Here is a 25,624-nt window from a genome sequence, read left to right on the forward strand (position 1 = left end):
TGCTAACTTCCAGCAGTTACAAACTTTTTAATAAGTTTTTTAGTATGTTTTGGTAAGTGCATACTGTGGAGTTTGGTTTGTGTTATAAAGTATGATCACCACAAAACTGCAGGTGCTGGAAATTTGAAATAAAAACAAAGATCTGGCAGTAGTCAACAAGTCAGGTAACATCTGTGATGGAGCAAAACGTCCATTATTTCAGGTCAAAGACCCTTTCCTTTATCTCACACCACAAGTGGGCGGCACGGTAGCGCAGCGGTAGAGTTGCTGCTTTACAGCGAATGCAGCGCTGGAGACTCAGGTTCGATCCTGACTACGGGTGCTGCACTGTAAGGAGTTTGTACGTTCTCCCCGTGACCTGCGTGGGTTTTCTCCGAGATCTTCGGTTTCCTCCCACACTCCAAAGACGTACAGGTATGTAGGTTAATTGGCTGGGTAAATGTAAAAATTGTCCCTAGTGGGTGTAGGATAGTGTTAATGTACGGGGATCACTGGGCGGCACGGACTTGGAGGGCCGAAAAGGCCTGTTTCCGGCTGTATATATATGATATGATGTGATAAGTGCAATGTTCCCAGCATTCTTGGAGATCATGCCAAGGCTACAAGTAATCGACACTTAATATTGCCTTGGGAAAGTAGCTAACATAATCAAGAACTATTTTCACCCTTAAATCTTTCCTCTTCTCCACTCTCCTGTCAGGCAGACGATACAAAAGTTTGAAAGCACGTATCACCAGATCTAAAAACAGCTTGTTCCTTGCTGTTATCGGACTATTGAAAAGCCCTCCCATAAACAAGTCTAGGCCTAATCTTCCAGCCTCCCTCTCTGCAGACCTTGCACTTTTTCAACATATAGAACTGGAGTAACTCAGCAGGTCAGTCAGCATCTCTAGATCACCCATCCTTTTTTCTCCAGAGATGCTGCCTGACCCACTGAGTTACTCTAGAACTTTGTGTCTATCTTTGGTATAAACCAGCATCTGCTGTTCTTTGTTCCTAGCTACATATACTATTTGATGGTTGCTGACAGTTATAACTATATATTCATTGTTCCCCTCAGAACAGGAAAATGACCTCAGGTAAATTATAATCACTGAGAAGATATCTGTCACTGCCATACTTAAAATGGAAATCCAAGGTCAATAATTGAATGCACAAAATGAGATGATGTAATCTCTCCTGGGGGAGTTTCCTTGCACATGGTCCAATATCCAGGAGGCCCATGGATGATAAGAGATGGCGCTTGGCTGTGTTGTGGGTGGAGCCTGATTGGAAGCCACTGCTCACACATTGGGCTCCACCTACAGTGACTATTGATCCACTCCCCAGAGGGAGGTGGGAGGACACTCTACTTTCCAGCTCCCATACAGATTTCAGCCTGGGTTCTTCGGTAGCTCTATGGTGATTGCATATCACTTACCTAAATATTTTCCCCAGATACAGTTACAGTGAAAAGTTTTCCAGTCTGTCACTGTAGAACTCTGGCATTTTCACTCAGGATGATTTCCTTTCACATGCCAGGTTAACTTCTGCACTCATGACAGTAAAAAAAAAATCACGACCTTTCAAAGCATACCATCATGGTCTGTAGTCTTTCAATGATCTCACCCCTGGAGCAGCTTCTGACTCTTGGAACTGTCCTGCTCAAAGGACCATATATTTGAGCTTGCGTTGACTCTTGCCGCACATCAAAACAAAGATATGTTATTTATGCACACTTGTAAATTCAACATCTACATAATGAACAATACCGGATTTCAGTGAAAGATCCAGAATCAATATCAAATTTGACAATGTCTAAAACCTTTCTCTTTTCTCAATCATTTGCATGCGCCATGTCTGTCTAAATAGCATGCTTGTTCCCGACATCTGACTGACTTCAGTCTTGAACAGTTCAGACAGCTGTTCCACTTACTTGGCCCACCGAGTGTCCTTTAAATAGATACTCCACTTAGATACCTCCACTCTGCTTCACCACTCCTGCAACTGTGGAGGAGAAAGGAATACAGCCACAATGTCGGACCAGTTGCCTTTTGACATCGATGTCGAAACAATGACTCGATTTGTAATGGAACAGGGAAGGAAAGCAAAAGGGACGGGGGAATTCACACAGCTTCTGAATTCTCTGCTGACGGCAATCAAGGCTATCTCCTGCGCTGTGAGGAAGGCCGGCCTTGTCCACTTGTGAGTCCTTGGTATTTGTTTAGCTTACACTCCACAAATGCAATGTGTTGCAAAGTAAGCAATTGCATGCAATTTGTTTAATCATGCTTGGATGATTTTAATCTGTGTGCAGAGAGAAATAATTTTAACAGTTTTTCCTGTTCACATACTAATATTTTTGAGGTTATCTTCAACGTTACTGTTTTTAAGTAAGGCTATTTACTGTGAATTTCTATACAACGGAATGCTTCCTGCTGCTGAAAGCTGCGGTTGTGTTAAATAAAAAAAATCTTTGAATCCAGGGTGAATGGATCTACAGTCTGTGCAGCTCTACGAGGTTCACCTGAGCATCAAACATGTAGAGTCAGGAGTGGTAGCCCTGGCTGATATCCCCACTCCTCCCTTGCCATTCCCAGGGTTCTGCTGAGGAAGCTGTCCTAATATTGCAACATCTGAGTGAACAGCCCAGTGAACAGTAACATTGGACTTCTAGCTGATTCAGTGAGCTACATCAGCAGTGTTTACTCTTGGTTGAGACAAGGGTTGACCATAAACCTGAAGACTGGAGAAATTGTGTATTTTTACATTCTTACAATTGCAACCTTGCAATTAGAATTGTTATTACAAAAGTCATCATTGCAACACTGATTAGGTGTGAATAAATATTCTATATACTTAAATATTCAAAATTATAGTAAAAAAATATTTTTATTAAAACATAATTAAGCCATCTTCTCAGTGCAGTTTATGCCAGTTTAAGTAGGTGCATTGAGGGTATTCTACTTGTGCTGGATATGAAGCAGAGAATCTCCCTAATTGTTCTCACACATTGCATTCTTTCCTCAGGTAATAAATATAAAGGGCACCAGCTCAATTTCTGTTGCCATATTTGAGGTTTGTGGATCTGTCTTGTGTAATCCTTTGATTTGCAGCTGTTTCCTCAAGCTCTCAGTAAATTCATCGTCTCTTTGAAGCCCAGAATTTACAGGCTCTCAACTGCCTCTCAGACTAGGTGCCAAAAAAACCAATTTTGCTTCTTCCCAATTCATGATCAAAGATTTTGAACCTGAAACATTATCATACTTTTTTTCCTAGGGATACAGCTATCAAATGTTTTGTTTTAATTTCTGATCTCCAGCATCTGCAACATTTTGCTTTTCTATCACCAGTCAGCAACCCGTAAAAAAAAATGGCACCGACTGAAAACTGTGATTATTGTTCAGTCCTAAATATTCTACCCATTCACCTGCTTAAATCACTCTATTTCTAATCGTTGCACTGAAGTCCTTCAATGCCTCAGATACTAAATTCCCCCACTAAGATCTCTTAAAAGGCTACTACGTACTCCTTATTGAAAGCTTGCGTACCTTTGGCTAAATCTAATCTATACTTTCATCGCCTCTGTAATCTTGTGGACCAACTGTTCCAATGCTCTTCTTCACTTTCATGCTAAGTTTATTCTCCAGTTCTTCCCTCACTTTGAACCTCAACTTTACTCTGAATTCACAGGCTCAAGTCTTCTGCGCAAAATTTCATATCTCCGTCATCTCTTTGCTCATCAAACTCCACTTCCACCATATGTCCTATTAGCCCTAGTCCTATTGGTCCTATTTCCACAACGGTAGGTTTGCTCTACTCTACCCCAAAAAGCCAGTGCAGTAAAACCTCATCCACACCAGCAACCAACTCTTCACCGAAACCAAATAACTCCTCGTGTCCACTCATTCTGTCTTGCACTGTGTCCTGTCCTCCGGAATTCTATCATGGTCACAACTGTGGCTAATCCACCCTGAATTTATCAGCTTCCTATTACCCTTTGCATCTGCCTCTACCACCTTTTAAAATCTATGTTTAAAAATCTTCCTTATTTTCATTTTTTCTCTTCAAGGACTCAAACGTTTTACTTCCTTATAAAGAGGAGATAGGGTAAGGCTATATAAATGTTGCAGGTACTGAACTGTTTCACTGGCAGCAATATCTTACATTTGGTTCTATTTTGCAGAAAAATATTAATTCATAATTAAATTCACCAATATATTTACTGCACTGCACAACATTGAATATCGAAATATCCATTTGATGACATATTTCTGTTCTTTTATCGTTTCTTTGTCAATTAGCTTAACTTTCAACTCGTATTTCAACTGATTCGACGCCTTGTTGGGTAAAAGCTATGAATAAGACAAACCATGAATAAAATAGATGCCAGAAATAAACTGAAAAATGAACAACAGGAACAACCAGTGAAATCATGACATTCCCACCCAGCAAGGTGTTTAACCGTCCAGTAGATGGCACCAATGAACATTAGAATCTGTAGTTTTACCACAAGGGAAATTCTTGGAATTGGAATAGGTTTTCATTATGTATTTGGCCTGATATAATTATTGCTCCATTTGCACTCGGAAGGCAGAATTTCCATCATGAACTAGTATTGGATGGCAGGAAGCAAAGAGTGGAAATAAAGGGGGGGAGGGGTTCTGGTCGGCTGCCGGTAATTAGTGGTGTTCCACAGGGGTCGATGTTAGCTCTGCTATTCTTCACCTTGCATATTAATGATTTGGATGATGGAATTGATGGCTTTGAGGCCAAGTTTGAAGATGATAGCTAGATAGTGTAGAGGAAGCAGGGAGTCTGCAAAAGGACCTAGACAGTTTGGGAGAGTGGGTAAGGTAGTGGCAGATGGAATACAGCATAGCAAAGTATGTAGCCATGCATTTTGGTAGTAGGAATAAAGGTGTAGACTATAATCTAAATGGAGAGAAGATTCAAAAATCAGAGGTGTTGGAAGGTGCCCAGAAGAGGTTTAGGAGAATAATCTCAGGGATGATTGGGTTAACGTATGATGAGCGTTTGACGGCACTGGGCCTGTACACGCTGGACTTGGGAAGGATCTCAGTGAAACTTACAGAATAATGTAAGGCCTAGATAGAATGGATGTGGAGATGCTTCCACTAGTGGGAGAGTCTAGGATCAAAGGGCACAGCCTCAGAACAAAAGGTCGGACTTTTTAGGACAAAAGCAGATGAGGAGGAATTTCTTTAGCCAGAGGGTAGTGAATGTGTGGAATTCATTGCCACAGATGGCTGTGAAGGCCAAGTCTTTGGGTATTTTTAAACCAGAGATTGATAGAATCTTGATTAGTAAGGGCATGGAAGGTTATAGGGAGAAGGCAGGAGAATGGGGTTGAGAGGGAAAGATAGATCAGCCATGAGTGAATGGCAGAACTGACTCGATGGGTCAAATGGCCTAATTTTGCTTTTATGTCTTATGAACTGATAAATAAGATAAAAAAACAATGAACATAGCAAGCCAGACAGTGTCTTTGATGAGGGAAAAATAATTTAAATTTCAGTTCCATGACCAGAAATGTTAAAGTCGTTTCTCCACAAGTAATTCCTCACCTGCTAAGTATTTCCAATTTTTTCTTTCAATTCAGATTTCCAGCATTTTGTTTTAATTTCAAAGACCAATATGGACCATTTAGACCAGACTTGGCTGAGTGGTTGGAAGCAAAGGGTGGTGGTGGAAGGTTGTTTTTGGACTGAAGGCCAGTGTTCCTCAGGGATCAGTGGTGTGCCCAGTGCTGTTTATCATCTACATCAATAATTTGGATGAGAATGTACAAGGCATAATTAGTATGCTTTGTACAAGGCATGATTAGTAAGTTTATCGTAGACAGTAAAGATGGTTTTCAAGAATTACAGCAGGATCTTGATCAGCTGGGCAAGTGGACTGGGGAGTGGCTAATGGAGTTTAGTACAGATAAGTGTGAGGTGTTGCATTTTGGGAAGTCAAACTAGAGTAGGACCTTCACAATGAAAGGCAGGGATCTGGAAGGTGTTGTTGACCAGAATGATCTCAGAGTACATATACCTAATGCCCCAAAGAAGGTGGTGAAGAAGGCTTTGGATACATTGGCTTTCATCAGTAAGGGAATTGAATACAGAGGTTGTGATGTTATGTTACAGTTGTACAAGATGCTGGTAAGGCGGCACTTGGAGTAATGTTCAGTTTTGGTCACCATGGTAAAGAAAAGATGCTATTAAGTTGGAAAGACTGCAGAGAAGATTTACGAGGATGTTCCTTGGACTCAAGGTTCTGAGCTATAGAGAGAGGTTGGGCAGGCTAAGACAATTCTTAGCATGCATGAGGTTGAAGGGGTGATATAGAGGTGTACAATATCATGAGGGGACAGCTCAATGCACGGAGTCTCTTTTCCATGGTAGGGGAATCAAGAACTAGAAGACATAGGTTTAACAGGTAAGAGGGGTTAGATTTAAGGGAACCTGAGGGGCAACATTTTCACACAAAGGGTAGTGGGTGTGGGTGGTTGGTGTATGGAACAATCAACAAGGGGAAGTAATTGAGGCAGGTACAATAACAGCATTTAAAACACATTTTGGCAGGTACATAAACATAGCACAAAAAGTAAGGAAATTTGTGTTTGGTAGATTATTTCTTTGTTGTAACAATGCTTCTTGGCAATAAATCTTATACCGTTGGAAAGCCTGTTTATTTCCCTTTTAATTGGCGCCACATTTGTAAGGAACATGCATTTGTGGGATGAGCAGCAGAGCTGAGTATGTGGGTTGCGCCCATGAAAAATCTGCCAAATCTTCTCTGCCAATGCCAAACAGCTTATTCTGCCATTGATTCTTGTTCGGTGTTGTTTGGTGGATTGGATGATTGAAGTCTGAAGAAACAAGACATATTGGCAATTTAACAATTTATTCATTTAATAAACAGGAGCCTCAGTAGCGTGTGGAAGAACCATACACAGCCACAACAGCCTGGCACCCCCTCCTCATGCTGGTCACCAGCCTGGTCACACACTGTTGTGGGATGGCATCCCATTCTTCAACCAGCATTTGTCGCAAGTCAGCCAACGTGGTTGTGTTGGTCACTCTGGCACAAACAGCACGCCCAAGCTGATCCCACAAGTGATCAATGGGGTTGAGGTCAGGACTGCTGGCAGGCCATTCCATCCTCTCCACTCCCAAATTCTGGAGGTAGTCTCTGAGAAACCCTGCTCTGTGGGGGCGAGCATTGTCATCTTGGAGGATAGAGTTCGGTCCCGGACTGTGGTGATATGGGATTGCCACTGGTTGCAGAATCTCATCTCGATATCTCTCTGCATTGAGATTGCCTCCAATGATGACAAGCCTCGTTTTTCCAGTGAGGGAGATGCCGCCCCACACCATCACACTGCCTCCACCAAAAGATGTTACTCTATCGGTGCAGCAATCAGCATAGCGTTCTCCGCGTCTTCTCCACACTTTGACCCTATGATCCAACTGCCGTAGGCAGAATCTGGACTCATTGCTGAACATAACGTTCCTCCACATGTTCAAGTTCCAGTGCACGTGTTGCCGACACCAGCGCAAACGGGCCTGACGGTGAAGGGCAGTCATGGCAGGCCTCCTGGCAGCCCTATGAGGCCGGAGATCGGTTGCGTGCAGTCTGTTCCGAATTGTCTGGGCAGAGAGCCGTCGGCCATATCGTCCTGCAAACCTTGACTGCAAATCTGTAGAAGACAGCCTACGGTTCCTAAGTGCTGACAGGGTGAGGAAACGGTCTTCTTCTGGTGTCGTCTTCTTGGGACGCCCACTTCGCGGCCTGTCTCTGACATCCCCCATTATATGGAACTTGGCCTTCACTTTGGAGATGGTACTAGGGCTCACTCCAAATAATGCCGCAACTTGGTTTTGCGGAACACCAGCTTGAAGTTGCCCTATCGCACAGGCCCTATCTAGATCAGTCAAACGTGGCATGCCGATTCTTGGAGCAGACACCTAATGACCACTGTAGCAGGGCCCATGCTCACAGATGGTGCCAATCGGGCACCTGATTGTCAGCACCTGGGGGTACCAGAAGCTCAAAACAAGAGTCAATAGCAACAGCAGAATAAGCTGTTTGGCATTGGCAGAGAAGATTTGGCAAATTTTTCATGGGCGCAACCCATATACTCAGCTCTGCTGCTCATCCCACAAATGCATGTTCCTTACAAATGTGGCACCATTTAAAAGGGAAATAAACAGGCTTTCCAACGGTATAAGATTTATTGCCAAGAAGCATTGTTACAACAAAGAAATAATCTACCAAACACAAATGTCCTTACTTTTTGTGCTATGTTTTAGATAGGAAAAAAATAGTGAGATATGGGCCAAACGTGGACAAGCGGGATAAGCTTAGATGGGGCATTCTGGTCAACAAGGACGAGTTGAGCTCAAGGGGCTGTTTCTACGCTGTACATTTCTATGGTTCGATGACTTGAATACGAAAACAAAGATGTCTTACTTCCTTGGTGAGGTCGCATCTTCAGTATTGTGTATAGTTCAGGACTCCTACCTTGAATATATCAAAGTTGCCAGGAAAGAAATGCACAAAGACTGGTTCCTGGAATGATGGATTTTGGCGCATGTGGAATGTTCAAATAGACAAGACCTGTAAATATGTTCCTTCAATCGGTAATTAATCCTTGGGATTCACTCACATGGAGGGTAGAGACTCAATCACTGAGTTCATTCAAACCAGAGCATCCACAAATTTCTGTATATTAAGGGATCAAAAAATCTGGTAAAAGATCTGCCATGACTTTGATGAATGATAGAGCAGGCTTGAAGAGTCAGGTTGCCTACTGCTGCATTTAATCCTTGTGTTCTTAAACTAAGGGAACACAGTAGCCAGCTGGTGGAGCTGCTGCCTCACAGCGCCAGAAACCGGATTCGATCCTGACCTTGGGTGTTGTCTGTGTGGAGTTTGTACGTTCTCCCCTTGACCACGTGGGTTTCCTCCAGGTGCACTAATTTCCTCTTTTATATGTTAATTGGGCACTGTAAATTACCCCAAATGTGTAGGGAGTGAATGAGAAAGTGGGATAACATAAAAGTAGTGTGAATGGGTGATCTATGGTTAATGTGGACCAGTAGGCCAACGAGCCTGATTCCTTGCTGTCTATCTAAACTAAACAAAACCAGAAAGATCCCAGGTTTAATCAGAAAATTATAGTGAACTCGAAATCTATTTCAGCCGCATTGGTAATACGAACACTCCAAGTGACCACAGTTACCTGTTCCGCGAAATTAGCTACTTCCTTTTCCTGATTGAGCTCTCTGCTGATATCTTCACCTGACTGAAGATAATGTCTTATATCTTAGTTTAGTTTATTGTCACGCGTATACATATAAACTTAGTGGTGGGTCACAATAGACAATAGACAATAGGTGCAGGAGTAGGCCATTCAGCCCTTCGAGCCAGCACCGCCATTCATTGCGATCATGGCTGATCACTCTCAATCAGTACCCCGTTCCTGCCTTCTCCCCATACCCCCTCACTCCGCTATCCTTAAGAGCTCTATCCAGCTCTCTCTTGAAAGCATCCAACGAACTGGCCTCCACTGCCTTCTGAGGCAGAGAATTCCACACCTTCACCACCCTCTGACTGAAAAAGTTCTTCCTCATCTCCGTTCTAAATGGCCTACCCCTTATTCTTAAACTGTGGCCCCTTGTTCTGGACTCCCCCAACATTGGGAACATGTTATCTGCCTCTAATGTGTCCAATCCCCTAATTATCTTATATGTTTCAATAAGATCCCCCCTCATCCTTCTAAATTCCAGTGTATACAAGCCCAATCGCTCCAGCCTTTCAACATACGACAGTCCCGCCATTCCGGGAATTAACCTAGTGAACCTACGCTGCACGCCCTCCATAGCAAGAATATCCTTCCTCAAATTTGGAGACCAAAACTGCACACAGTACTCCAGGTGCGGTCTCACCAGGGCCCGGTACAACTGTAGAAGGACCTCTTTGCTCCTATACTCAACTCCTCTTGTTACGAAGGCCAACATTCCATTGGCTTTCTTCACTGCCTGCTGTACCTGCATGCTTCCTTTCATTGACTGATGCACTAGGACACCCAGATCTCGTTGAACTCCCCCTCCTCCTAACTTGACACCATTCAGATAATAATCTGCCTTTCTATTCTTACTTCCAAAGTGAATAACCTCACACTTATCTACATTAAACTGCATCTGCCATGTATCCGCCCACTCACACAACCTGTCCAAGTCACCCTGCAGCCTTATTGCATCTTCCTCACAATTCACACTTCCCCCCAACTTAGTATCATCTGCAAATTTGCTAATGGTACTTTTAATCCCTTCGTCTAAGTCACCATAGGATATGCTTCGCAATCCTGTGCTGATCAGTTGGTACACTGAATATTTCAACACTATCTGGTCTTGAAAATGGAGATTGATCAATTGCACTTGATGATCTCCTTGGTTTTACTTGCTTTGTCTTCTATTAAATATAGGGAAATTCAGCAGAATGACATGCCGTTAAAAGATTATATCTTAAATCTACAGCCTCTATTGTGTTTACTGAATGTTGAGAATTCTAAACTTTTCATTTCTTAGGTGCTCCTTTGTAGCTGTAACAATATATGCAGAACTCTTTTTCCTTACTCTTTTTGCATTACCTGTTGTACCCATGCTTGCTTTGATTGTACTCAGGTATGGTTTGATTTGCCAGGATAGCACGCAAAACAATGTTTTTCATTGTATCTTGGTACATGTGACAATTATAAACCAATACCAATATAGAAAAGGGACAAAATAATGAAGATAAGGAAGTGCATAGGAAAGAGAGAAAGGGAACATAAGCAGTGAATAAAAAATAAATTAAGTGGATTCCCTGGTACAAGCAGGTCATTTAGGGTATTGTTCACAGTAGTTTGTAGGGTAGATTACCTCATGAATATAACATGATAAAAATTACATGATTAGATGTTTTCAATGCAATCTAGAAACAGAAATGTTGCTATCCTCCATCTGCTCAATGTTGCAGAAATATTACACCACTCTCTTCCAATACCACCCACCAATGAATTCTCACTGGCCAAAAGCTATATTCATTTAATCAACAAACTTTTGGTTGGAAATCTTTCATTACTGCTCAGAAAGGTTATTTGCAAACAAATGTGGAAAGAGCTCAGCAAAACCCTCATTCAGTAAGGAAGGCTACCTTTGTGTGGAATATTCAAAGCTTTCACCATTATGCGAATTAATGAATTGCCTCACTGTGGAGACCATTGAAAGCTTTGCGGCTTGCAGGCTTCTTGCCATTTGGACTCTTAGTCTGGAGAGAATGTCAAGAGGTAACATGAGAGGATTTTGAATCATAAGTGTTTACCATTTAAAAGGGCTGTGTGGTCAGTTTTCAAAACAGCTCAGAAAACTAAATTGTTACTGTTTGGTGTTGTATGCTATATTTAAGTGAACGCTGCTTGACAAATACTTAAAGATCCTTCCAAATTGTTTTATTTAGGTATGGAATGGCAGGGTCTGTGAATGTGACTGGAGATGAAGTCAAGAAACTGGATATCCTGTCCAATGATCTGGTCATAAATATGCTAAAGTCATCCTTCAGTACATGTATTCTAGTGTCAGAGGAGAATAAAGAAGCAATAATCGTGGAACCTGAGAAGAGGGTGAGTGTTTCCTGAATGTAATGGGTGGGCAATGTAATGACAGCAAGGCATTCAACAAGTTTCCACATGTTAGGCTGCTCTGGAAGGTTAGAGCACATGCGATCCCAGGAGAGGCATCTTAATGGATAGAAAAGTGACTTCATGGATGGAAGCAGAGTGTGATAGTGGAAGGTTGCTTTTCATAGTGAAGACCTGTGATTAGCGGTGTGCCTCAGGGTTCGGTGCTGGGCCCATTGCTATTTATCATTTATATCAATTGTTTGGATGAGAACGTACATGGCATGATTAGCAAGTTTACTATTGGTAGATTGTGAAAATGGTTGTCAAAATTTGGAGCAGGATCTTGAGATAGAGATAGAGATCACCACCCAAGAAATAACTCAGATGTCCCACAGGTGTCAGCACTCGGTGCAGAACCTGCCAAGCAAAGGACGAAGCTGCACGGAGCACGAAGAGCGGGTGCCGGTTGCGCAGCCCCACCCACGAGGTTGCCCTCCGTCCACGTTACCCCCTCCAGTGTCTACTGCATCCCCTCCACGTGTCGGTCGGTCGCCGGTCCCTGCGCCGGGCGTGGTGCGTACCCGGGCTGGTTGCCTCGGGCGCCCTCTTGTCCACTTCGTACCTCCGGTTCTTAGTGGGGGGGGGTCCTGTGACGGTCCCTGGGTATCAGGTCACTCCTAGGGTCAGTCCCCTCGGCACTTGACGGACAGGCTACGGGGTAAACACTCAGGCTGTTTGGGGGAGCGGTTCATCCCTGCGGTGGAACTCATTGTGAGTGGATGCTCACAACCGGAATAAAGAACTTTCTAAACCTGCCTGGTGTCCAGCCTTTTTCTGGCCTCGTCCAGGCCACTACAATGGAATTGAATACAGAGAAATGTGATATTTTGCGTTTTGGGAAGACTAACATGGGCAGGACCTACACAGTGAATGGGAAGGCTCTTGGGTGTGTTTTGTAGAGCAGAGGGATCTGGGAATGCAGGCACATAGTTCATTGAAAGTGGTGCCACAGGTAGATAGGGTGCTCAAAAAGGCTTTTGGCACATTAGCCTTTCATCAGTCAGAGTATTGAGTATAGAAGTTGGGAGGTCATGTTGCAGTTGTATAAGATGTTGGTGAGGCTGCATTTAGAGTATTGTTTTCAGTTTTGAGCACCATGTTATAGGAAAGATGTCAAGCTGGAATAGTGCAGAGATGTTTTACAGGAATTTAGCCAGGACATGAGGGGCTGAGCTGTAGGGAGAGGTTGTGCAGGCTAAGACTCTTTTCCATGGAGCACAGCAGGATGAGGGGTGTACAAAATCATGAGAGTCTCTTGCCCAGAGTAGGGAATTGAAAACTAGAGGACATCAGTTTAAGGTTAGAGGGGAATGATGTAATAGGACCCTGAGGGGTGACCTTTTTAAACAAAGGGTGGTGGATGATATGAAATAAGCTGCTGGAAGAGGTAGGTACCATGCAAAGTTTAAGAAACATTTGGACAGACACATGGTTAGGATAGGTTAAGAGGGATATGGGCCAAATGCAGGCAGGTGGGACTTGTGTGGATGGGACAGGTTGGTCGGTGTGGGCAAGTTGGCCCGATGGGCCTGTTTCCACAATGTATGACTCTATGACAGTACTGTCCTCTCCAAATCCATGCCGACCCTTCAGAAAAGTTAGTTGAAAATTATGGTGTTAGCGCAAGTGACAGAGGTACATTGCTGATAAAAAAGCAGAGCAAAAATTATCTCCTTATAACCTAGGATCATGAAATGCAAGAGAAACACCTTAGTCTTCCTAAAGCAAAAAAAAGTGAAGATTTAGCACGCACAGGCATCTTCACACATTTTAAGTATGTTCAATTATGTATTTTGGAAATAAATCGTTTGTTCCTTTAATACCAAAGTGTGATTTACAAACTTGTATTTTCGGAATAATGCGCTCAAATGGACTGCTGACAGCATAGTCGTGTATATGTTTAATTCACACGTTTTTGAATTACATGTCACCTTTCAAGCACGTATCCCCTGTGTAAATCACGAGGTGCTTGTAATCCATAATTAAATCCTATGTCTGGGATCGTGCCCTCCCAGCAAGTGCTGTTTATGAGGGCACCTTAATTATAATTAATCACAACAAAATAAAATGGATTGAAATCAAAGGTTCAAAGATCACTTTATTGTCACGTGTACCAATTAAGGTACAGATGCTCCCCCAATTACGATGCTTCAACTTGTGATATTTCGACTTTGCGATGATGCAAATGGCAATGACCCACAGCGAGCCGCAGCTCCCTTCCGGCCACGTGATCAGGTGAATTAAATGCATTTCGACATACGATATTTTCGGTTTGTGATGGGTTTCTCGGAACCTAACCCCATCATAAGTTGAGGAGCACCTGTACAGTGAAACGCAAATTACCATACAGCCATACTAAAATAAAGCAACAACCCACAACTACATAAAAGTTAACATAAACATCCACCACAGCAGATTCCCCACATTCCTCACTGTGATGGAAGGTAATAAAGTCTAAACTTCTTCCTCTTTATTCTCCCGTGGTCGGGCAGTCGAACGATCCGCAGTTGGGGCAATCGAAGTCCCGCATCGGGGCGGTCGAAGTTCCTGTGGCTTGGAGCTCCTAAAGTCAATCTCTCGCCAGGGACCGCGAGCTCCATGATGTTAAAGTCCACAGGCTCCCGTGGTTGGTGCTCCGAGGTCGATCCCTGACTGGGACCGCCAGCTCCACGATGTTAAGTCCTGCAGACTCCCGCGGTTGGAGCTCCCGAAGTCGGTCTCCAGCAGAGGCCGCCAGCTCCATGATGTTAGGCCGCAGTGCAGACGGAGATACGAAACAGGAAAAAAATCACATCTCCGTCGACGTAAGAAATTAAAAAAAGTTTCCACTAACTTCCCACCCCCCACATAAAACAAGTTAAAGAACACTAAAACATACATTTAACACATACAAAAAAACAACAAAGAAGGAAGGGATGAGGCAGACTGTTGGCGAGGCGGCCACTGTGGGCGCCACCCCGTGGTCATTTCTATATCACAGTAAACATTTGAAGGACGAATGGAATGTGGGCATTGTGGTGAAGACCAGAGTTTCACAAAGAAAATCTCAAAATAGATTCTAAAACATCCACCGAGATTTGCAAAAACCTGAAGACAGATCAGAAAGACAATGAACACTCACCATTACGATGTAGGATATCTGACCTTATTTGCAGAGTACACCGACAGCCATTGTTGTCTGGAGAGTCAATAAAGGACCATTGAAGTCCTAAAGCTGTTATCAATGGTTCACGGCTTTCCTCGTGGGGCATGGTTTTGCAGCTCTTTTTCATTGCAATTGGCAGTAATCAGTAAACTGATTTCAGCATCAAAAAAAGGAAGTGTTATCCCTTGCTGTATAAAATATAACAGAATATTTTGTTATAATTACTCATTAACAAACTCCCTGACTCCCCAAAGTAATTTTAGATGTGTGATTCTCACTCCTTACATTCTGTGCATTTTTAATATCATAACTTTGCTTTTGATATTTCTACTATTTTGTTCCAACCATTATCCAGTGTTCTGAAAATTGTTTAGAAGGAGGTGAATATTGTGCTTCTTTCAGCCTGAATTCAATAAAATGATTGTCAATTTGCCCGGATTGATAACATCACCGAAGGTAGATCCCAGGGATCTCTGTGGTGTGACATCTTGTTACAAACAGGGGAAAGGAAAAAGAGAGATTCCTGTCAGAGAGATTATTACGTTTCATGGCAGTTTGCTTCACAAACCCTACGAGTATCATCACTTCACTGCTGTTAACACAACCATTTTGTCTGTAGTTTACACAGACAGTGGTAGGGACCTGGCACTCACTGCCAAGGCTGGTGTTGGGGACAGATACCATTGTGAATGAACAAATGATACTTTATTGTCACATGTGACAAGTCACAGTGATATTCTTTGTTTTACACACCCAAGGTATGCAAAGAGTCGCCACATAAAGGGCGCCGACAAAGTTACAAAAGTATCCCGTGTCAGGTCCTCCTTTGATCTCCTCTTGCCGGTTACCCCATGCCGTTTAAGAAGCTTTTAGATAGGCATGGAGAGGTGCAAGGAATAGATGGATATGGATAATGTGCAGGCAGATGAGATCAGTTTAATTTGGTATCATTTTTAGCACAAACATTGTGGGCCAAAGGGCCCGTTTCTGTGCGGCGCTGTTCTTTGGTGTCACTGGGTAGGATCATTCCCCAAAATAATCAGCATGACATTGTTAAGTAATTATTAGTTTCACCTGCCACATCTGAAGCATTATAAGTCATTATAACACAACAGAAATTTACATCTTCTATATGCCTCACGGCGCACTTAAAATTGATAAACATAAAATTGAGCAGCAGATAATTGGGAACACAAGAGGGAACCAGAGGCATTTCTGAAGAGGACTTTGAAGGTTTTCTTTAAAGGATCACATATGCATAGAACAATCGCAATTTAACATATAATTGTCTGTTCCAGGGTAAATATCTGGTGTGCTTTGACCCATTGGATGGTTCTTCAAACATCGATTGCCTGTCTGCTATTGGAACCATTTTTGGTATCTACAAGAAGGTAAGACAAAGTGTCTTTTGTCTAATTCAATCAAATTGATTAGTGGTGTAAGGTTAAACCAAATCAAGCCAATGATTAAAATATAACTTTTTCTTTTTTAAACCATGAAATAATGTACTTTTTATTTCACATTTACATTAGTGTTCTGGTTGAGAATCAATTTTCATTCTTTACTGCAGCTTCTCTGTAAATATTTATCATATTGCACATGAAAATAATATAAGTTGATTTTCTACAAGTTTCCCTATATCACATTCTCGACCCAAAGAATCCTCCTGACTTAACTGGGGCACTATGTGACCCAGTGTGTGAATACTTCCTCTTTATCCAACACCTTTCAAAAGCTGGGATACAAGTCCATGACTGCAACAGGCTCTCCAAGTGAAGCTTAGCTAACAAGAAACTACAGATGCTGGAATATTAAGCAAATAAAATGCTGGAGGAACTCAGCAGGTCAGGCGGCACGGCACCTGTGGAGGGAATGGACAGGTGACATTTCGGGTTTGGACCCTTCTTCACTCATTGCCATCACAGATGCTGCCTGGCCTGCTGAGTTCCTCCAGTACTGTGTTATTTGCTTAGCTAACCTTGGATGATTAGAACTCACCCCCAGCTGTATTTTCACTAGGTATGCATACATAAATTACTAACTTCGCATAAACCAGTCAATGAATATTAGATCCAAACTGCTCTGAAAGCTCAGAGTTGTGAAGGACTGAAATATATATTTAATACCCCATTGTTACCATTCAGTCCAGTTTTCATGGTGCTATGTTATTAATAAATTATTTTTTGCAGGAAATGCCATGTACGACAATATAAATAAAGTGGTTCTGATAGTTTCATACATTTAAGATACAATGCAGAATGTCATAAGTTTGAAATACAGTAATAAACTGACCTTTTGAGTAACTGAAGAGCTATAACATACAAATCAACAGAACAAGAGCTGGGGAGGCAGATTAACTGTAAATTAATTTGGCCGGCTGGACAGTAAAGGTCAAATGCTTGCTTCAGAGTCATAAATGTCTACAGCTCTGCTGATGGACTAAATGGCTTAATTGAGTGCCACAACTCTCATTCTAACATTCACGATTTGACTTTTACTTCAGCTTTCATCAATTCAAAGTTTATTTAGATTTTCACCAAAAAATCTTCTTTGAGCCGGGAGGTTTTGTAACCTGCACGTATTTTGAATTTGTTGCTCATTTGCGGACAGCAAAGGAGAAGTGCAGCTGCATTGCATTTAGGCTGCATAAAAGAGTGTTTCATTAGATACCTCCCAGGAGGCTGCAGAGAAGGCCAGGCGGTGGAGCCTCATGGGTGGGCGGTGCCGGCCTGAGGACATGACGTCGGGAACAAAGGAGGACCCGGCGTGGGGGGGAGGGGGGGAACAAAGGACCCGGCGTGAGGGGAGGAGGGGGGGGGCAGAACAAAGGAGGACCCGGCGTGGGGGGGAGGGGGGGAACAAAGGAGGACCCGGCGTGAGGGGAGGAGGGGGGGGCAGAACAAAGGAGGACCCGGCGTGGGGGGGAGGGGGGGAACAAAGGAGGACCCGGCGTGAGGGGAGGAGGGGGGGGGCAGAACAAAGGAGGACCCGGCGTGGGGGGGAGGGGGTAACAAAGGAGGACCCGGCGTGAGGGGAGGAGGGGGGGGGGGCAGAACAAAGGAGGACCTGGTGTGGGGGGGAGGGGGTAACAAAGGAGGACCCAGCGTGAGGGGAGGAGGGGGGGCAGAACAAAGGAGGACCCGGTGAGATACTTTGTAAATTTGTCTGCGCCATTTATGTGGCAACACTTTGCATACCTTGGGTATGCAAAACATAGAATTTTACCGTGACGCATCACATGTGACAATAAAGTATTCATTCATTCATTCTCCCAGTGAAAAGCAGTGTTTCTGTAAACAGATTCAGTCATCAACACGTTGTTATAGGGCCGCTTAGATTTGATCACTTATCTGGAATGAAATGTTTGGTACAAATTATCACAGGTTTATTGTTACCGTTGAAATGTTTTTCTGATATCTTGGTAAAATCAAGAGCCTGTTGTCCCTCTTCATGTGCACAAAGTTTAATATTTTTAAAAGGATAAATCACGAGAGGACTTAAGCTGTATGGTATCGATATTTCCACAACAAGATGTTTGTGTAATTCATGTTCCATCATGTTCCAAGATTTTTAATTATTTGCACACAAATGTATAAATTAGGAAAACTCAGCTCTTGGGTTAGTTCCACTATTTAAAAAGATCATGGCTGATATAATTGTAACCTCAATTCCTCAATCGTGTTTACACACTGTAATCATTATTCCCCCTTGTTTATCAGCTATCTGTTTACCTTTGCCTTGAAAACATCAATAGATTCAACTTCCACTGCCCTCTGAGGAAAATAAATTACAGAGACTCTTGCATTCTGGGAGAAAAAATTCTCACCCCCTCTCACTCTTAACTTGCAAAAACCCTGAATTTAGATTCTCCCACAAGAGGAAACATTCTCTGTATATCAACCTTATAAAAATCCCTCAGGATCTTGTATGTATCATTCAAGTCACACCTCACTGTTCTAAATTACAATGGATACAAGCCCAGTCTGACTAATCTTTCCTCATAGGGCAATCTACTCAATCCAGGTATTAATCTAGAAGCCTTCTCGAAACTTCATCCAAGGCATTAACATCCTTCCTTAAATAAGGAGGCCAATATTGTACATAGTGCTAAAAATTTGGTTTCTTTCACCGAAGAGGTCTGAAGAATTTTAGATAAATTATATTCAGATGTTATTATTGGATTAACGTTTAGTGCAGATAATGCTAAAACAGTTCTTTTTGCTGCACGAAGAAGAGATAATCAGACCAAGTTGTTTCTTTAAGGACTGCTGGAAGGTATCACACTAGCACAGCAGTAGAGCTGTCTTACAACACTCGATCCTGACTACGGGTGCTGTCTGTGTGGAGTTTGTATGTTCTTCCAGTGACAGCATGGGTTTTCTCCGGGTACTCCGGTTTCCCCCCACATTGAAAAGACGTGCAGGTTTGTAGGTTAATTGGCTTCTGTAAAAAATCTCGAATGTGCAGGATAGAACTAGTTGGTAGGCATGGACTCAGTGGGCCGAAGGGCCTGTTTCCATGTTGTAGCTCTAAACTAAACTAAATACATGTTTAAAGTAACCACCAGATGGTGCTGTAAAGCTTTTATTGAAATATCATTGCCCCTTCAGGTAAATCCCAATCATATTCTGAAGCCAGGCGGGATCCAGGCTGAGAGTCTTTTTTGCTCAGACCATTCATCAGAACTATGGGCCTACAATGAGTTTTACATTCATCATAAAATTATTTGTCACCATCTGTGTGCTGCTAATGTATAAAACATTTTGAGCATATAATTTGTAACACCACGGCCACAAAGCAAGATCTGAAAACTGTCTGATTTTGGTACATATCAATATACACACAGATGTGACCACTGTGGTGGCCAAAGTTAAATCAGATATGGATCCAAGAGGTCCCAATGAATCTTACTATGAGTGCAGTTGTAAGCAAGTAAACGTTCCATATACCCACCACCCTCTTTCTCACATAGAGGTTGGGTGGTGGGTATATGGAACGAGCTGCCAGAGAAGGTAGTTGAGGCAGGTACAATAACAGCATCTTTGTGTGTCTTTGTGATATTAAATAATATGTGATACCAATACACAGAGTAGGAATATCATCCATTATCCAAAGCATTAATGTGGATTGGGAACATCTGATGCCCAGGCCCCATCCCCCCCCCCCCCCCCCCCCCCCATGATGAAAATTATCCCTTATTCTTACTCTGTATATTGGTATCAAATATTATTTAATATCACAAAGACGGACACCACATTGGCCCCACTCTCTTCTCATTGCTACCATGGGGAAAGGAGCCTGAGAACCATTGCCTTCAGGCTCAAGAACAGCTTCTTCCCATCAACCAACCACCTGCACAATCCTACCTCAGCACCGAACCACTGAGGCCCTTGTACTAAGTGGTTCGGTGCTGAGGTAGGGTTGTGCAGAGTGGTCCAACGCCTGATGGTTGATGGGAAGAAGCTGTTCTTGAGGACCCGGTGGAATACTTGACATAGTTCCGTTTTTGCACTTTCATGGAAAGAGTTAACTTAACTGATAACTCTGGGAAGTTATCTGAACTGAAATAACTGATAACTTTGTATATTGTTGCATCTAATGTGCTTGTTAAGCTGCAGCATACAAGAATGATATTGTTCCGGTTCATATCCAATGCATTAAACATTCTCACCCTGAGCCTCTTGTGACCATTTCCTAAAAAATGGATTCTAGCAATTGTAGCTTCTGATGTCAGGATGACTGGTGAGTAGTTTCCCCACTTCCATCCTTCGTAAATAGTGGGGACTAAAGTCAAAATACAAGGCTTTAGAAAGCTGCAGTAAAATCAGAAACTTTAGTAGAAATAGATGTGGAGGGAGAAATGGCAGTAATAGACAATAGACAATAGACAATAGGTGCAGGAGTAGGCCATTCAGCCCTTCGAGCCAGCACCGCCATTCAATGCGATCATGGCTGATCACTCTCAATCAGTACGCCATTCCTGTCTTCTCCCCATACCCCCTCACTCCGCTATCCTTAAGAGCTCTATCCAGCTCTCTCTTGAAGTAATGTTTCAGGAGGATCATCTTTATTGGAGCTGAATAATGAAAACCTCCGAAGAAGGGTGCCAACCCGAAACGTTGCCTGTCCATTCCCTCCACAGATAGATTCATACAACACAGAAATAGATCCTTTGGCCCAACTTGCCCATGCCAACTAAGATGCCCCATGTGGCCCGTGTCCCTCTAAGCATTTTCTATCCATATTGCCTAACTGACTCGCTGAGTTCCTCCAGCACTTTGTGTTTTGCTAATGAAAATCTCTACTGTAATGTTCCCCTTGGTCAACCTGGTGCTACTGAGGTCAACCATTGCACAATTTCTGAAATGACCAGCAGAAGTTACCTTTCAAATTAGGGTTTAGACCTGATACTTTCTGCTTTTTAATTCATTAAAGCATTGAGGAAACTTGAGTTTCAGGTTTATCCTGAGGATTCTGTCCATAGTAACAGTGGCCTCATTGCCCTAACTGCTCATCCAGGTCAAACATTCCCTCCTGTAAAGATAATATGGGGAAATCCTACTCACAATAGGAGAACTGAGGTATTATTGGATGTTTAAAGAAAGATTTGATGTAAATGTTCTTTGTCTATCTTGATCGGATTTAATAAAGCCTTGTTGTGTTCTTAGCATATGTACGAAATAATTTTTTTGTTAATTAGATTTCAGAAAAGTGCTTTAATTTTTAATTCAATTAGAAAATGTGTGTCCTGCCTTTGTTTGCATGTCCCAACACTCCCATTACTCAGTTTATAAATGTGCAAATAGTTCATGCATGACTAATCCATGGAGTCAACTAAGATTTAGTCTGTGCTGTGTTATTGATGTTTTCATGCTGCTTTGTGGTACCATTTCCAGAATCACGAGTCTCATGTTGGCAGCAAAGTACTCTAGCTTCCCCCCATATCCCAAACACATGCAGGTTTGTAAGTTAATTGGTCTCTGTAAAACTGCCCTTCGTGTGAAAAGCTCTGTAAAACTGCACTTTAGAGTCATCTGCAAACTTACTAATCATGCCTTTTATATTCTCATCCAAATCGTTGATATAGACCATAAGCAGCAATGGGCCCACCCCCCATCCCTGAGGCACACCACTAGTCACAGGTCTCCAGTCTGAAAAACAAGTTTCCACCATCACCCTCTGCTTCCTTCCATGAAGTCAATTCACTATCCTGTCTCTAGCTAGCTCTCCCTAGATCCCATACAATCTAACCTTTCTGAGCAGCTACTATGCAGAACCTTTTCATTATAGTTTTACATAATGACCGATAGCCAATCTATAGGTCATGAGAGCTTGAGAAGTTTTCTTTTCCCAAAGTTTCATTCCTTCATGCTGCAATAGGGTGTGTGCTAATAAAATATTTGCATGGACGTATGTGCAGCATGTGATGATGAGGTGTACGCATGTGACTCAGCATATTATCCAATGAGTAATTCTAGTCAAGTAGTAGCATTTTACTCATTTTTGGCAGATGTTTTGGTCTCAAGCGAAACTGGGTGTCTTCTGACAAAATGAGGCCTCTCTACAAGAGGCAAGTCAGAGAATAATGGAATATTATGTTAAATTAGAGATACATCATGGAAACAGACCCTTTGGCCCACCGAGTACGCGTCGACCATCAATTGACCCATTCACACTAGTTATCACACTTTATCATCCACACTAGGAACGATTTCAGAGGCCAATTACTCTACAAACCTGTATGTCTTTGGGATGTAGGGGGAAATCGTAGCTCCCTGCGGTCACAGAAACAGCGTGCAAACTCCACATAGGAAGCATCCAAGATCTGGATCGAACCCGGGTCTCTGGCGCTGTGGATGAATGTAGCTCTCACAACTCTCAGGAAGCTTCACAGCACCCGGGACAAAGCGACCCACTTGACCAACAACCCATCAACCACCTTAAGCTCCTGGTTCCTCCATCTCCTGTGTGCACTAGCTTCAGGTTTACCATCAAGAAAACACTCTGCCATTACTCTCCCAGGTTATTCTGACAGCAGATTCTTCACCAAGAATCTCTGACCAGGAAAGATAAGAACCGTGGACAAGTGGAAGCACTACCACCTGCAGGACCACCTCCAAGTCTCCAAGTCGCAGTACATTCTGATTTAGAAATACATAACCGGACCTTGATCGGTACCAGGTCTAAATCCTGGAACTCTACCTAATACCATTATGGAACCAAAACACAAAGGATTGGACAAACTCAGTGGGTCAGGCAGCATCTCTGGAGTGAATGGACAAACGATGTTTTGGGTTCACACCCTTCTTCAGTCTAATGGTTGTCGGTCCTTTCCCTCCACAGATGCTACTTGACTCATTGAGTCACTACAGCACAGTGTGTTTTGCTCAAGATTCCAACATCTGCAGTGTCTTGTGTCATCATTATAGGAGCACCTTCGTAAGCATGACTATGATGTTTCAAGGAGGTGGCCCACCGAATATATCTCAAGGGCAATTGGCGAGGATCAGTAAGCATTGGCCTTGTGTGCCTGTGATGCCTGGAGCATGAAAATGCATAAATAAGAAAGGGAATTGCAAAATTGAGATATCCTCATTTTAACTAAACCCCTATGATAGTTTTCTCCCTGTGCAATCTTCAGAAGCTTGAGCTCACTATTGCTGCCTCATTCATGTGCTGCTTATTGCGAAGGGATCAGAGCCACTGAAGAGCTATCCTCATGGCAGTCTCTTGTTTCCATGGAGAATGGGGAAAACAGAATGGAAGGGAGTCAGAGATGGATGGTGGAAATTGGAAAAGGGAAAGGTTTAAAGCCACTATGTTAGTTAATGAATTTTATACTTCCCTGCTCAGATGTCCAACTCTAGAGGACATAGATGTAAGGTGAGAGCATCAATGTTTAAAAGAGATGTGCAGGGCAGGTTTTTTTACACAGAGTAGTGAGTGCCTGGAATGTGCTGCCAGGGGGTGGCGGTGGAGGCAGAGCAAAGAGGTCCTTCTACAGTTGTACCGGGCCCTGGTGAGACCGCACCTGGAGTACTGTGTGCAGTTTTGGTCTCCAAATTTGAGGAAGGATATTCTTGCTATGGAGGGCGTGCAGCGTAGGTTCACTAGGTTAATTCCCGGAATGACGAGACTGTCGTATGTTGAAAGGCTGGAGCGATTGGGCTTGTATACACTGGAATTTAGAAGGATGAGGGGGGATCTTATTGAAACATATAAGATAATTAGGGGATTGGACACATTAGAGGCAGGAAACATGTTCCCAATGTTGGGGGAGTCCAGAACAAGGGGCCACAGTTTAAGAATAAGGGGTAGGCCATTTAGAACGGAGATGAGGAAGAACTTTTTCAGTCAGAGAGTGGTGAAGGTGTGGAATTCTCTGCCTCAGAAGGCAGTGGGGGCCAGTTCGTTGGATGCTTTCAAGAGAGAGCTGGATAGAGCTCTTAAGGATAGCGGAGTGAGGGGGTATGGGGAGAAGGCAGGAACGGGGTACTGATTGAGAGTGATCAGCCATGATCGCATTGAATGGCGGTGCTGGCTCGAAGGGCTGAATGGCCTACTCCTGCACCTATTGTCTTTTGTCTATTGTCTATAATAATGGCAATTGAGAGGCTTTTGGATAGGCACATTGGTATGCAAGGAATGGTATTCTATAGATCTGATACAGGGAGAGGAGTTTAGTTTAACTTGGCATCTAGTTCAGTGCTGACATTATGGGCTGAATGGCCTGTTCCTGTGCTGTACTGTTCTGCTCTATGGTCCCAACTTCAAGCCACAACTACAGTGGTCTTGGTCAATGCTGCCTGTGGACAAACAGTCAGAAGTTTAAGTCAATGCACGGTTCCCACCTCTCTGGATGATATTTACGTCTCCCTAAACAGCGAGTGAACAATGACAGTGGCGGGTCACAAGTTTTTGAGGAACATGTAGCACTTGGGCGAAACCCACGCAGTCACAGAGAGAATGTGCAAACTCTACACAGACAGCACCCGAGGTCAGAATTGAACCCAGGTCTCTGGAGCTGTGGGGCAGCAGTTCTACCAGCTACTCCATGGTGCTGCCCATTTCCATTGGATTATATCTTTTTGAGTCTAACACTAAGTCTGCCACTGGGCAGAGGCATTTTGCAGAAAACCCATTCATTGCAGCAGAGGAGAAAATACTGCAGCAGTGATTTTGCTCTGTCGCTATTGCAGATCCTCCCAGCTGAACGGCGGTCGCAGAAGCCTGAAAGGTGGTTTGTTATCTGCCTGATACCACGGAACGTATTTGAAATGGGAAGATTTAACGAGAAGAAAAAGCTAAACAAAAGGCTCATTTCAGCAAAATAAAGATGAAATTATTGGAGGAATTGATTGGAAGAATGGCCTTTCTTTGCATGTTGTGTTTCATAGAAGAAGCTGCCCAATTGTGTCACACAGTGGGATAATTTGGTATTTGAAAGGCATGCAGAATTTTCGAGACAGCAGGCCTTAACAAAAACATGTTCTATGATTTGAAAATAGATTATGAGTTGCAAAGAAAATCTGAGATTGTGAAACACTGCAAAGATCAGTAAAAATGAGCAGCGTCCGAAAAGATCAAATAATAAAAATCTCAGGCCCATTTCAGGAAGATCAATGAAAGCTGATTTTCAATTGATAATTAGCAAAAGAAAGACATATTTATTCTACATAGTATCTACAAGAGTAGATTTATTCTACAAGAGTATCTCTGAGAAAGTTTGCAGAGAAACACCGTATTTCCTCTTTTAGAGCATT

General features: G+C 42.9%; 1 protein-coding gene across 1 annotated transcript in view; it reads left to right on the forward strand.

Moving 5' to 3' along the window:
* The first annotated feature begins 478 nt into the window (after nucleotides 1–478).
* Nucleotides 479–25,624, forward strand: part of LOC144592409 (fructose-1,6-bisphosphatase isozyme 2-like) — a 54,981-nt gene continuing 29,835 nt past the window's right edge. Inside the window, exons 1-3 of the mRNA XM_078396980.1 lie at nucleotides 479–2,184; nucleotides 11,494–11,656; nucleotides 16,160–16,252. Of these exons, the coding sequence (XP_078253106.1) occupies nucleotides 2,015–2,184; nucleotides 11,494–11,656; nucleotides 16,160–16,252 (426 nt within the window). The 5' untranslated portion in view covers nucleotides 479–2,014. The remainder of the gene's footprint in view (nucleotides 2,185–11,493; nucleotides 11,657–16,159; nucleotides 16,253–25,624) is intronic.

This window comes from Rhinoraja longicauda, chromosome 3 (assembly GCF_053455715.1).
Source record: "Rhinoraja longicauda isolate Sanriku21f chromosome 3, sRhiLon1.1, whole genome shotgun sequence".
In the NCBI taxonomy this organism is placed as follows: Eukaryota; Metazoa; Chordata; class Chondrichthyes; order Rajiformes; family Arhynchobatidae; genus Rhinoraja; species Rhinoraja longicauda.